Raw genomic sequence first — 14,439 nt, 5'->3', positions numbered from 1 at the left:
GCAGATATTAAAATTCAAAGACATAATAGTCTTAGTGTTAACAGAAATGAAAATTAAAATCATAATGAAATGGTACTATATATCACAAGAATGGCTAAAGTTTAAAGAACTTACAAAACTAAGTATTGGCAAGTATGTGTACAGAACAAATGGAACTCTCAATCATTACTGGTAGGAACACAAAAAAGTACAACCACTTTGGAAAACAGTACAATATTATCTTAAGCATGTATTACCAAATGACAGAAATTCTATTAGTAGGCATTTACCCAAGAAAAATAAAAACATATGTCCATGCAAAGATAAGTATGAAAATGTTCATAACAAGTATTAGTCATAATAGCCCCAAACTGGAAGGAACCCAAATGTCATTTATTGGTTAATGAATAAGGGTGTCCACATTATAAAATACTATTCACTGGGTTCGATTCTCAGCACTGCATATAAATAAATTAATAAAATAAAGGTCCATCAACAATTAAAAAAAAATATATATATATATAATTTTTTTAAAGAGCTAAGTGAATATACACATCTACTTGAACTCTTTCTGAAACCCTAATAAGCAATAATAAAGGGGCTTTTTTTTTAAGAAGGAGGAGAAGGAAAGAGAAGAAGCAGCAGCATAAGCAGATGAAGAGGAGGAAGAGGAAGAAGAAAAAGAAATAATAACTGGAAGAGTTATCTTTCCAGAAAAAAATTCTGGAAGAGTGATAATCTATTTGGTACATTAATGAAAGCTAAATTCCTAAGTGGAGAAAGCAAAGAAGCAACCAGAATTATGCAACCAAACCACTCCCCAAATCCCCACCAGAAAAAAACTAAATAGAAGTCACAAGATTTGGCAGTTGCACCAGATAATTCTGGAAGCATAGTGAGGGTGGTGTTAAAAACAGGAGGAAGAGTGGTTGGAAATCTAATTAAGAAGCAGTTGAACTCCCCTATCCTTTCTCCTTGAACCTCCTCTTCCCTAGAAAGAGTATTGTGTCCCTGGACTGGAGGACAAGAGGTAGTTATCAATATATACTGAAAACTGGGGGATTAAAAGAAAATACATCTGCTGAATGAAACCTATGTTCTGAATACCCCCCAACACACAAAGTCCTTTACCATTAATGAACTTCTAGTACAATGACAGCTAGGCCAAGATATAGTAGATTAGACATTTCCCTGGGGAATCTGACAAGGCCAAGACAATCAAAATTACTGACATTAGGGCAGTCTTAACAAAATGTCCCAACAGATCACACTACAGTGAGTCCCGACCACCAGTAGAGAACTACCAATCATCTTTCTGGTATTTCACTTTTAAACATCAGCAAATAGCTGAGGGTATAGCTCAGTAACAGAACACTTGTCTAGCATGAGTAGACAAGTTCAGTCCCCAATACCACAGACGAAATAAAAAAAAAAAACAAACCTAAATATCATCAAATAATGAAGCATTCCCAGACATCTAAGGGAAGCCCCTACTTAAAAGAGATAAAAACAAACAAAACTGGACTGGGAGTTATAGGTCAGTGGCAGAGCTCGTGCTTTGCATACATAAGCCCTGGGTTTGACACCAGCATCAAAACCAAACCAACTAAAACCTATCTGGGGCCAGCACAGTGGCACAAGCCTGTAATCCCAGCAGCTCTGGAGGCTGAGGCAGGAGGATTACAAGTTCAAAGCCATAGACAGCTGGCTTCATTCCTTGGGGCGAGAGGTGAGACAGAACATCAAATTGAAAAGAGTGTGGCAGAGGGAAGCAGCTCACATAATAATCAAGAAGCAGAGAGACGCTACACTGGCCAGATACAAAATATATACCCCTCAAAGGCAGCCCTCCAATGCTCACTTCTTCCACCACACCCTCTCACCTTCAGTTACCACTCAGTTAATCCCCATCAGGGAATTAATTCACTAATTTTGTTTAGGCTCTCCGAACCCAATCATTTCACTTCTGAACATTCCTGCATTGTCTCACATGTGAGCTTTTGAGGGACACCTAATATCTAAACCATAACACATCTCTAGCCCCACAAAAAAAAAAGGTTGTTGGGAGCTGGAGACGGAGTCTCTGGGTTCCATAACCAGTGCCTCAAAATAATAAAATAAAATAAAACAAAAGTCACTGGATTGCACCTTTTACACAGAACTATATGGTTTGTGAATTACATCTCAATAAAACTATTTAAAAAAAAAGAAAAAGATTGTTGGGAAATCAACCAAAAAGTTGAACAGAAAAGAGAGATAAAAAGTTAAGAGACAGAATAAGAACATTCTATTGCAACATTCATACAATAGAAAACCACCATCAAAAAAAAAATCATATAATAGGTATTCCATTAAAAAACAGGAGGGAAAAAAGGAAAAAAAAAAACATGGAGGAAGAAATTAAATATCTAAAATTTCCTGAGGAATTTGAGTTTCTAAACTAACAGGGCCTACCAAGCATCCAATACAATGAGTGAAAATAGACCCATGCCAAAGACTTGGAAATTTCAGAATACTGGGAGCAAAAAGAAAATCCTGCAGGATTTGAGTGAGGGAAAAAACATGTCACAAGAACCTGGGGTTGTGGCTCAGTGGTAGAGCACTTGCCTAGCAAGTGTGAGGCACTGGGTTCAATTCTCAGCACTGCATATAAATAAATGAACAAAATAAAGGCCCATAATGTCAAAAATAAATAAGTAAATAAATAACATGTCACAAGATAAAAGAACAGTATAAGGGCCAGGTGCAGTGGCACATGCCTGTAATCCTAGCAGCTCAGGAGGCTCAGACAGGAGGATCACAAATTCAAAGTCAGCCTCAACAATTTACCAAGGCCCTAAGCAACTTAGCAAGACTTTGTCTCCAAATAAAATATAAAATAGGGCCAGAGATGTGGCTCCATGATTAAGCACCCCGGGTTCAATTCCTAGCGCACACACACACAAAAAAAAATCAGTATCAGAATGGCCTTGAACTTCTCAATAGCAACACTGTAAATCCAAAGACAACAGAGCATTGCCTTCAAATACTTTAAAAGTTGGGTGTGGTAGAACATGTCTGTAGTCTCAGCAACTCAGGAGACTGAGACAAGAGGATTCCAAGTTCAAAGGCAGCCTCAGCAATTTAGTAAGGCCCTAAACAACTTAGCAAGACCTAATATTAAAAATAAATAAATAAAAAGGGCTAGGTTCAATGGTAAAGCCCTCCTGGGTTCAATCCCCAATACCAAAATAAAAACAAACTTTGAAAGTAATAACATTACCAATTTAAAATTCTATACTTTTATAAACTATAAATCAAGTAGGAGAGTAGAATAAAAGTTCCCAGAGAATGTCCTCCATCAACATGAGGGAGAAAATCAAATATAGAGAGGAGAGAAAAGAGAGGTACTTAGGGAATGAAATGGAACAAATTATGTTATGTGCATATTTGAATATGTCACAATTATAATATACTAATAAAAAATTTTTTAAAGATATGGAATGGGTGGGGGTGTGGCTCAGTGGTAGAGCATATACTTAGTATGCACAAGGGAGGAGGCAGTGGGGATGGGGGGAAAAAAGAAGAAGGGAAAGATGAAAAAGAAGAGGAGAAGGCAGAAAAAAAGAAGGACTACTGAGACATAGAGTCTAAGAAATACCCAAAACAAAGGTGAAAGGAAACTCCAAGAATGACAGTCCAAGGAGGTTACGGTTATGCACCAGGCATAGAGGACAATAATTAGAAACAATTAGAAATCAGTAGACTTCAAATGAGGTTCCTCCAAAAAGATGAAACAAAATTTGAGGCTCCAGAACATCTTGAAAGGAAATCTTTTTTTTTTTTAAAGAGAGAGAGAGAGAGAGAGAGAGAGAAGAGAGAGATTTTATATATTTATTTATTTATTTTTCAGTTTTCGGTGGACACCACATCTTTATTTTATTTTTATTTTTTTAAGAGAGAGAGAATTTTTTAATATTTATTTTTTTTTTTTAGTTTTCGGCGGACACAACATCTTTGTTTGTATGTGGTGCTGAGGATCGAACCCGGGCGGCTCGAATGCCAGGCAAGCCTGCTACGGCTTGAGCCACATCCCCAGCCCCCTTATTTTATTTTTATGTGGTGATGAGGATAGAACCCAGCGACCCGCGCATGCAGGGCGAGCACGCTACGGCTTGAGCCACATCCAAAGCCCCTGAAAGGAAATCTTGACAATTGACTGAGAATAGTCCACAAGCTCTACTGTAATTAGTGTTTACACAGCCATGTTAATTCAAATAATGATCTAAATAAATCATAATATAATTTATACTTAGAAGACAGGGAAATAGCTCAAATTTTTTTTAAACCAGAATTTATAAAAATGTAATCATGCTACGTAGAATTATGGAGATAAATATCAAAAAGGGGGAAAATAAACTTAGAAAACTGAGAGGCTGCCTTCCAATAGAACTGGGGAGAGATGTTATTTTTAACTTTTTTTACTTTTACAAGTGTTTATTAATTACCTCAAATCGAATCTTTAATTTAAAAAAATTGAAAGATATATTATAAACATCCTCTTTTTTTTTCTTTTTTTTTTTTAATTATTGTTGTTTTTTGGTGGTACTGGGGATTGAACCCAGGACCTTGAACAGGATAGGCAAACACTCTACCACTGGGTTACATCCCCACCCCTCTGTAAATTTTACTTTAGGACAGCAACTTGCTAAATTGTCCATGCTGGTTTTGAACTTGTGATCCTCTTGCCTCAGCCCAAGCCTCCCAAGTAGCTGGGATTATAGGCAAGCACTGCCATACCCACCCTCTTAAGAGATTTTCTTTTATTTTTGAACTCAGGGGCACTTAATCTCTGAGCCACATCCCCAGCCCTTCTTATTATTTTTTTTTATTTTGAGACAGGGCCTAAGTTGCTTAGGGCCCCACTAACTTGCTGAGGCTGGCCTTGAACTTGCAACCATCCTGCCTCAGCCTCCCCAGGCACTATGATTCCAAGTATGCACACTGCACCCAGCTTCTTAAGAGATTTTCTAAGAGGCATGGGCTTCACTGAATGAAACATTTTAAAATATGAGTCCAAAGAAATTTGACTAGAGTCATAGTAGCTTCCAGAATCTTTACACTGTATTTGGAGTCACTCATTTGTCTCAGAATTTCATTATTGATTTTACAGCTTCCTTAATATATTTGGTAAATGTTGAATATAGAACAATTTCTTTAAATAGTGCCTTGATTTGCATAAAGTCAGTTCTCTGTGACCAGGCATCATTTCCCACCCCCATGAATAAGAATACCTTCTCAAAGACATCATTCCCATAAAAATCTTCTTTGGTCACTAATAAACATCTATCACAGTCTTTAAGATCACCTATATTCTGGAAAATTCTTCTCAATGCTTTATGTCAGAGCTTATAGCTTATCCATAAATTCTGATAACTCTTCTGTACTACATTATGTTTATGTACATCATTGACAGAAAAATAAAAGCTAAAAAAAAAGGATATATAGCGGTTGAATATCCACTTCAGTTCTATGTGACCTTATCTTCAGCTCTTTCACTGTCAGCAATAAATATTCTTATGCAGTATTTACCACTCATTTATCCCTTAGGGGGTAGATGGTATCAATCTCAACATTTGATTGATGAAGAAACTGAGGCTTGGTTTCAATTGATCACAGAGATAGTAATAGCAGAGTAAGTAGTGACTCCAGGAAATTCTGTCTCTGGAGTCCTAGTTCTTAACCACTCCACCAAATGACCTAATAATTTGCATAAAATGGAAGTCTTCGACAAAACAAGCTAATACACCAGGAAACAATTAAATTATTTCTTCCTGCTGTCTCCTTCTCATTAAAATCATGGCATATTTCATTACAATTCATTTTAACTCTGGTTATAACACCTGCAAACAAGAACCATACAAGAAATAATCCTAATAACACCACAATTGCCCTATGTAAAGTCTTACAAGAAGAGACATTTAGATTGAACAAATAGTCACTTAGATGTAATTAAGGTCCTTCGATTCATCTTGATACCTATATTTAATTTCTTTAAATATTTAACTTTAAAATTATGCAAATTAGATATTAGTTCCCTTGTTGTCAGAAGAAAATATATACCAGAAAATTAAAAATCATTCTGATGCTCTCAGTATAAGAATGATTAATTAAATTATGGTACATTCACTCAGAAATACTACACAACTTTTGAAAGGCTATCGTGAACATGATTATAACACTGAAAATTATTGGGACACAATGTTGGTTGGAAAAAAAAGATTATAGTTGTGTTTGCTATGAAAAGCTTCATTTTTTTAAAAAAGTAGACATGTAGAAAGAAAAAAACTATAAGTTTTAAGATAGAATAATGATTCATGAACCTTTTCAATTTTAATAACATTTTCAAAATATTTAAAAACAGGGCTGGGGTTGTGGCTCAGTGGTACAGCGCTTGCCTAGCATGGGTGAGGCACTGGGTTCAATTCTCAGCACCACATACCAAAAAATAAATAAAATTTAAAAATTTATCAACAACTAATAAAAATGCTTAAAAATATTTAAAAACAGTTCAAAATCTAAACAAAAAGTGTATTAAAATGTTTGGTGACTTTGAAATGTTCTAAAAGTAGATTGTGATAACAGCTGCACAACTCTACAAAATATCACTAAATTGATCACTTAAAATGGGTGAATTTTATAAAGCTGTTTTAATAAAACAAGATGTTGGGCTAGGGATATAGTTCAGTGGTCGAGCACATGCCTAACATGAACGAAATCCTGGGTTCAATTCCCAGTGCCACAAAAAAAAAAAAAAAAAAAAAGATTTTAGGAGAAAAGAACTTTTTCCACAATACTCACATGAGAAAATTCAGGCTGGGATGGGATTGGAAGTGATCCAGGAGTGAAGACTGGTGTGCTCTGAGACACTGGTGTTGAGGCTTGTGGTAATACAATGGGCTCAGGTGGGAGAGGGGCGTTTTCTATTTCCACAGGTTCATCACCTTGAAGTTTTTTCTGAAAAGGCTCTCGTCCTGCTTCAGACAACACTGACATATCCACTGGCTCATCTACTTTAAAAAAAAAAAAAGAAGAAGAAAGAAAGAAAAGAAAGGAAAGAAAGAAAGGAAGGAAGGAAGAAGAAAGAATCATAATATTACAATTCAGCATCACAACCAACAATTATATACAGCAATTTTGGCTTCTAATAGTGACTTTAAGTTTCAGAAAAACAATGGAATTATAATATATTGGGGCATAGCAATATGTCCTCTTTGGGAAAGGTTCAGGAAGGGTGACCATACTTCTATTTTTATATACAGATTAAAATGGGATTTCATCTGGAGATACCTACCCACCCACCCATAAAATATGATAAATTGGCTCCTCTGAGCCCCTTTCTTAATTACATACAGCTCATTTTTTGTGTGTGTAAGAATACCTAGATCATGCCATTTAATTTAATCATCACAAATTCTGCTCCAGGCCTTATAAGGCAGTGAACTTGTTCAGCACTCTGAATAAACATCTACATATTTATTAACTCATTATATTTGCATTAACAACTGTTAGTGCAGAGGAGTGGATGCTAAAAGAAAGACGAAGGAAAAAAAACCCTACTAATATCAATCAGCACTGACTTATGAAAGAACTAAGACACTAAACCTAACACCAATTACTCAGGAAGGAACACACACAAAACACAAAACACTGCTTTCTCATACTATACTACCCACCTGTAGGCTACCAGGACCTTCCTTAGAGTCAGCCTTTTCCCCCTTACAGCTTAACCCCAACTAAGCTTCCTCTAGACCTCTCATAAAACTTCCAATGCCATTTAGTTTTACACAAAATCCACATTTGTGTAACTAGCAACCACACTCCCAACACCTATTGTTTCTATTTAGTTTGGCCTCAATCTTGCATACAGGTCTAATGCTAATTTGGAAGCAGTGCCACAAGCCTTTAATACACTACCCACAGCTGTGCTAAGTATTTTTATGGCACCTTTTGACCTTGTCTTGAGAAGGCACATTAAGGACCTGCTATTTTAGGCACTATATATAAAAATGCTTTACATGGGCTGTAGTTGTGGCTCAGTGGTAGAGCACTTGCTTAGCCATGTGTGAGGCATTGGGTTGGATTCTCAGCACCACATATAAATAAATAAAAAGGTTCATTAACAACTAAAAAAAAATTTTAATTAATAAATATAAAATAAAATACAACTCACAAGAGAAAATATGTTACATAGGGAAAAAAGAAAACCGAATCATACACATAATATGATGCCTGTAAAAATTGTAAAAACGCTTTTTCATATTTAAGAGAAAACACTCTGAAAGGACTATATCCAAATGATAATTGTAATTCAATATGGATTGTGGTATCACAGGTGATTTTATTGTTTTCTCATTACCTTCCTATACATTTTCCAAACTTATTGAGTATTGATCACAAAGACAGCATTTTTAATATAATGACATTTATATATTTTCAATGTTTGCACTAAAGACAGAGGAAACTGTTGTAAGAATTAACCAAACTTAACTTGCATTAACAGAATTTAGATAGAGGGGAGAGAGGGAGGGGAGGGGAGAGAGGGAGGGGGAGGGGAGGGGAGAGAGGGAGGGAGAGAGGGAGGGGGAGGGGGAGAGAGGGAGGGGGAGGGGGAGAGAGGGAAGGGGAGGGGGAGAGAGGGAAGGGGAGGGGAGGGGAGAGAGGGAGGGGGAGGGGAGAGAGGGGAGAGAGGGAGGGGAGGGGGAGGGGAGAGAGGGAGGGGGAGGGCAGGGAGAGAGGGAGGGGGAGGGGAGAGAGGGAGGGGGGAGAGGGGGAGGGGAGAGAGGGAGGGGGAGGGGGAGAGGAGAGAGGGAGGGGGAGGGCAGGGAGAGAGGGAGAGGGAGGGGAGAGAGGGGGAGAGGGGGAGGGGAGAGAGGGAGGGGGAGGGGAGAGAGGGAGGGGGAGGGGAGGGGAGAGAGGGAGGGGAGGGGAGAGAGGGAGGGGGAGGGGAGAGAGGGAGGGGGAGGGGAGGGGAAAGAGGGAGGGGGAGGGGAGGGGAGAGAGGGAGGGGGAGGGGAGAGAGGGAGGGGGAGGGGAGGGGAGAGAGGGAGGGGGAGGGGAGAGAGGGAGGGGGAGGGGAGGGAGAGAGGGAGGGGGAGGGGAGGGGGAGGGGAGGTGGGAGGGAAGAGGGGGGAGGGGAGGAGGGGGAGGGGAGAGAGGGAGGGGGAGGGGAGAGGGAGAGAGGGAGGGGGAGGGGAGAGAGAGGGAGAGAGAGGGAGAGGGAGGGAGAGGGAGGGGGAGAGAGAGGGAGAGGGAGGGAGAGGGAGAGAGAGAGAGAATTTTTTTAATATTTATTTTTCAGTTTTCGGTGGACACAACATCTTTATTTTATTTTATGTGGTGCTGAGGATTGAACCCAGCACCCAGTGCATGCCAGGCGACCATGCCAGGCGATCGCGTTACTGCTTGAGCCACATCCCCAGCCCTAACAGAATTTTTAATAGAATGAATTTACCATTTTTAACTGAAGATGTCACTAATCACATTATAGTTAGAATCATATTAATCTATTTAGATAATTCAATTTTAAGAGAAAATAGCTAGAGACAAACTTGCTAGCAGCAGAAACTCTAAAATTAACTTTTATTATGGATAAATTACCCTTGAAAAACAATTAAATTGTAAATTTACAGTACTCAAGCAGAAACAACAGGATACCACATAAGGCACATTACAGGACAGATAAGAGCAAAAGCTCTAGAGGCAAATGCCCAAGTTCTAATCCTGCCTCTTATGAGGTGTGAAATCTCTCTGTGCCTCCATTTCCTCTTCTGTAAAAGAAATACCTACTTCTTAGGACTGTTGTGAGGATTCAATGAGAAAAACCATAGAGAGACACCTAAAACCAAATTGAAAAGCACCTAGAACAGTGTCTAGCATATACTAGGTACTCAACAAATATATGCTATTATAATATTAATACCTGAAAGAATGAAAAGAAAATCATAAATTAGAAAAAACTTCTTTGTAGAAACAGCAGAATTTAGAAATGTATTAAATAATTGGATAGAAGATGAGGGCAGAGCAAAAGAGCAGTTAAGTAAGGTAAACCAGGCAAATGAAAAGAGAAGTATTCATGTGAATAAAGTAATATAAAATCACTAAGTCCTCAAAGGAGAATGTGAATAGATTTAAATTTTTCCACTTGCTCCTAGTCAACCGCTGGATAAAACTATTTTAATAATAGCAAAAAATAGTTTATAGAGAGTATAAGAAAGAATTATTGGTCCTCTCTCACCAGAATGATGTATTAGCATGCTATTGGAGACTACCAGACCATTAGTAATAAAAAAAAAAAAAAAATCAAAATCCAGTTGTTCACCATATTAATTTGAGTTCAACTTCAAACTATTATTTTTTTTTCCTTAAGGGTCTTTGTAAAAACTGAGTCAGTATTACAAAAATCTAAGAAGAATCTATGCTAGAAAAGCAACTGAGGAGAGCACTTTACACTAGGCTATATAACTGAAAGAGAGACAGGAGTCCTCCTGAATAGCGTAGGGCACAGTGACCTAAAGTATAAAGGAACAGAATATTTTGCAAGAAGGAAGAGATGCAATGTTGCTTTTTTTTGCCCCCTGGTGCTGGGAATGGAACCTAGGGCTTCTTGCATACTAGTAAAGTGCTCTACCAGTGGGCAACATTATCAGCCCTCTTCTAATCTTAGATCAACAGACAGATGAAGAGAGCTCACCTTTTCTCCCTTCTTGCTCTGTGGGACTGCTAGGAACGATAAAAGGGGTAGATCGGAAAGCATCGGGGGAAGGAGCAACAAGATCTGAGGAATTCCTTTATAAAAAGAGAGAATCACAGATTATTTAACCATAACCACAGTTCCCAAAGTTTTTAACTTTTTAATAGAAAAAATATCTAAATCATTCAGAAAATAGCATTTCCCCCACAAAGCAATATGAGACCAGTGGAAGAACCACTGAATAACTATTTCCCACACCACACATTTCTAATATAAGAATTTTTTTTTAAAGAGTAAGAACGAAATGGGAAACCAGACACAAGAACATCATGATTTTGAAAAACATGATAAGCGTTAAAAATATAATTCATTTGTAAATTACAAATAAAAAAATCTTTTTACTCCATTTTTTGCATAATAGGAAGACTATACAAATTTTATTTAAAAAAAGCAAGCCTCTTTGCTCTACCTACAGAGATGAAAAAATACACTTAATTGTCAACTATAACAACCTATTCTCCACTCTATACTGTTATATGGGAAAAACTGTTAGTAAAATGGAGGAGCAGAATGCTTGTTTTGAATATGTAACATTTTCTTTCATAGTGAAAATTTTGGGCTATAATAAAGCCTCCATTGGAAAGCCAGATCTATTTTCCCTCAATAGTGCCACTAAGTTCTCATTCCCAAAATTCTAAAGCCCAGATTCTTTTGGTTCTAAGAAGAATTTTGAGCTAGCAGGCAACTTTAACTCCTTCAAAAACAGCCTATGACCCTCAGGGACATGTTGCTTTAGCCCAAGATATTATAGGCTTACTTACGTGGAAAGACTCTCCTGAACAAGAGACCTCTGACCAGAGAGCTGAAGAAGGTGTAGAGTGGTAGCAGGTGTGGAAGCCAGAGAACACCCACCTTCCTCCTTTGAAGGAGTGGAGCAATCATCAGAAGCTATTGGAAAAAAAGAAATTCTGGTTGCATTCATTTCTCAGATTGCCATTACAGAGTTGTCAAAAAAAAAAAAAAAAAAAAACTCAGTACTGCAAAAAACAGTAATATCCATATTTTCAACCATGTTTTAAGAGGGCAGAAATTCTTTTCTAATTGTATATAATTAATGGACTGTCAATACAACACAAATCTTCTGTGAACATCAACCCCCCAAAAATTATGGGTTTTTAAAATAAAGAATTGATGAAAAGAGTTCCTTAGTCCTTTCTGTCATAATCTAAGCTTGGAGAGGAAAAGAATCCTTATACCTCTGCTTGGCTGCTCTTCTTCCTTGTGATGCTTCTATTATAAAACAGCAAGCGAGCCTTTTATTCCAAGGTCTACCTAAGATGTAGTAAAGCTCATGCCATGATGCAGATGGGAGAAGTCAAAACAAAGCGCATGACACCTGATGATATGAATGCAGCAATTTTCATAATTAGAACTTGGGCCTCCTCAAAGGAGACGAAAAATGATAATGCATTAATAAAAGAATATATAAGCAGCCATCACTGATATGTATCATGAAGTTTCCCATTGGATTCTTCTCCTTAGCAACAAATGGAATGTCAACTTTATTAATCCTAAGTAAAAATAAATGTCTTAAAAACAACCTGTAGCTTCAGTGAAGGCTTCTTGGTGACCTTCTAAATCTAGCTCACAAAATAGTAAAAGAATACAGCCTTCTTCCCTTAACTCCTTAATCAATACAATATCTTTCTTTTTTTTTTTTTGCAGTACTGGGGATTAAACCCAAGGTGCTCTACCACTGAGCCACATTTCCAGCCCTTTCCACTTTTTATTTTGAGATAGGGTCTAAGTTATCCAGGTTGGTCTTGAACTTGAGATTCTCCTGCTGGATTACAGGCATGCTCCACTACACCTAGCAACAAGTTATGTTTTGAGGGTTATTACTAATGCTTTCATGCTCCCTGAAGTTGTGAAATGAGGAGGAAGGGAGAATACAAAAGTATGAAGCAAATACCACTCTAGTCTTCTGTTTTAAGTTCCTTTCTGCTAGATTTTTAACTTACTTTTTGTGGCAGGTGAACTAATAAACAAAGTGAATATGAAAAACCTGACTTAAAATATTTAGGATTTGAGGCATTAGTAAACATGGTAACAGGAAAAAAAAAGGCTACTCTGTCCATATTATCGAATTTATTTTATTAGCTATTATTCTTCAATATCTCCAAAGAGAGAAACTTACATTAAAATGTCAAATAGCAATCATTCCCCAGAAGCCCTTCTCACTAATAGGCTAGAAACAAATTTTCATTACATTTCACAAACATGTCAGCATAACTATTAAAGTGCTTTCTACCTTAAAACAGCAGCCTCAGAAATAAGAGGAGAAAAGGAGTTATAATAACTGATCATCCTTTGTACCTGTTTTATTGCTATGGTCAAACAAGTCTTCCTGGGTTGACAAAACCTCAGGCTCTGGTGACTTCTGAACCTGCAGTCCACCTTCCAGAAGTTCTTGAGCACACATTTGTTCTTTTGTTTCCACAGCAGGAAGACACACTTTGGGACTAGAAGACATGTCTTCTGACCTAGAAAATTCATAGCATCAGGAGAAAAGGATTCTAAGTTCAATTGCTTTGATCTTTTAACTAAAAAACTTTACTTGTTTTGTGATTTTCATCAATGATTTCAAGAATAGCAGAAGGTTGTAATCTATGTAATTACCTACTGAAAGTGAATTAAGTTATTTTGCAAAGGCCTCAGCCCATTTCAAAGCCTGCCTCAGTCTCTTACACAGCAACACCTCTTTTCAATTCTGCTCACCCTGTACTTTGAACTTTCCAAAATTTCTGATAAGTGATCTGGGAATTTTTGTCACATGAGCTGTTATCCAGGCCTATATAAAGTATTCTGATCCAGAACACAAAGCCACTAAGGGAAGCAATCAAATGATGACCTTCCCAGAAAAGTGCTTATATGTGAGCTATCTTCTGAACTATTGCCACACACATATTATTTTCAGCTGATCTTTTCCATTTGATCTAATCAACCCATGATCAAACCAAGAGCTCTTCACAATGACAATACTCACACATTTAAGAAACTCATTTTCAGCCCCTTCCCAGAGTTTCACCTATTCAGGAAGAAATACTAGCTGGAAGAATTTCTTACATGGTTTACTTTTCAGATTGTGGATTTTGTTCTAGTTTTCTTAAAGAAAAAAATCTAAAAAGTTTGCCACTGTTAAGCATTTTACATTAGAATGACAACTTCTCCTTTTTTTTTTTTTTTAATATTTGTGGTTTTTTAGCTTGAGGTGAACACAATATCTTTATTTTGTCTTTATGTGGTGCTGAGAATCGAACCCAGTGCCCCATGCATGCTAGGCGAGTGTGCTACCACTTGAGCCACATCCCCAGCCCAAGACAATTTCTCTTAATATTTAACTTTGTTTAGGACCTCAAATCCTACTGGGTTTCTTTTCTTTTCTTTCTTTTTTTTTTTTTTTTTTTTTTGGTGGTGGGTACCAGGGATTGAACTCAGTGGCACTCAACCACTGAGCCATATCCCTAGCCCTATTTTGTATTTTACTTAGAGACAGGGTCTCACTGAGTTGCTTAGCACCTCACTTTTGCTGAGAATGGCTTTGAACCCTAGACTCTCCTGCCTCAGCCTCCTGACTATTGGCATGGGCCACCATACCCAGGAAATCCCACTGTTCCTATTGAAGGAAAAAACAAAACAAAACTGAATGCTTATGCATCCTCATCCCA

General features: G+C 37.6%; 1 protein-coding gene across 10 annotated transcripts in view; it reads right to left on the bottom strand.

Moving 5' to 3' along the window:
* Positions 1–14,439, bottom strand: part of Tp53bp1 (tumor protein p53 binding protein 1) — a 96,224-nt gene that overhangs the window by 43,754 nt on the left and 38,031 nt on the right. For 7 of the 10 annotated variants that reach the window (XR_013438814.1, XM_013358133.4, XM_078049701.1 and 4 more), the window contains 4 exons: positions 13,088–13,254; positions 11,533–11,659; positions 10,712–10,806; positions 6,820–7,031 (listed from right to left, as the gene is read on the bottom strand). Coding sequence is in view for 9 of the 10 variants with exons in the window: in XM_013358133.4 (XP_013213587.1) it covers positions 6,820–7,031; positions 10,712–10,806; positions 11,533–11,659; positions 13,088–13,254 (601 nt within the window). In the remaining variant the exon portion in view is untranslated. The remainder of the gene's footprint in view (positions 1–6,819; positions 7,032–10,711; positions 10,807–11,532; positions 11,660–13,087; positions 13,255–14,439) is intronic. The other 3 variants (XM_078049700.1, XM_021726216.3, XM_040274204.2) reach the window with 1 other exon arrangement.

This window comes from Ictidomys tridecemlineatus, chromosome 5 (assembly GCF_052094955.1).
Source record: "Ictidomys tridecemlineatus isolate mIctTri1 chromosome 5, mIctTri1.hap1, whole genome shotgun sequence".
NCBI lineage: Eukaryota > Metazoa > Chordata > Mammalia > Rodentia > Sciuridae > Ictidomys > Ictidomys tridecemlineatus.
This window is presented reverse-complemented; position numbering and strand designations above follow the sequence as displayed.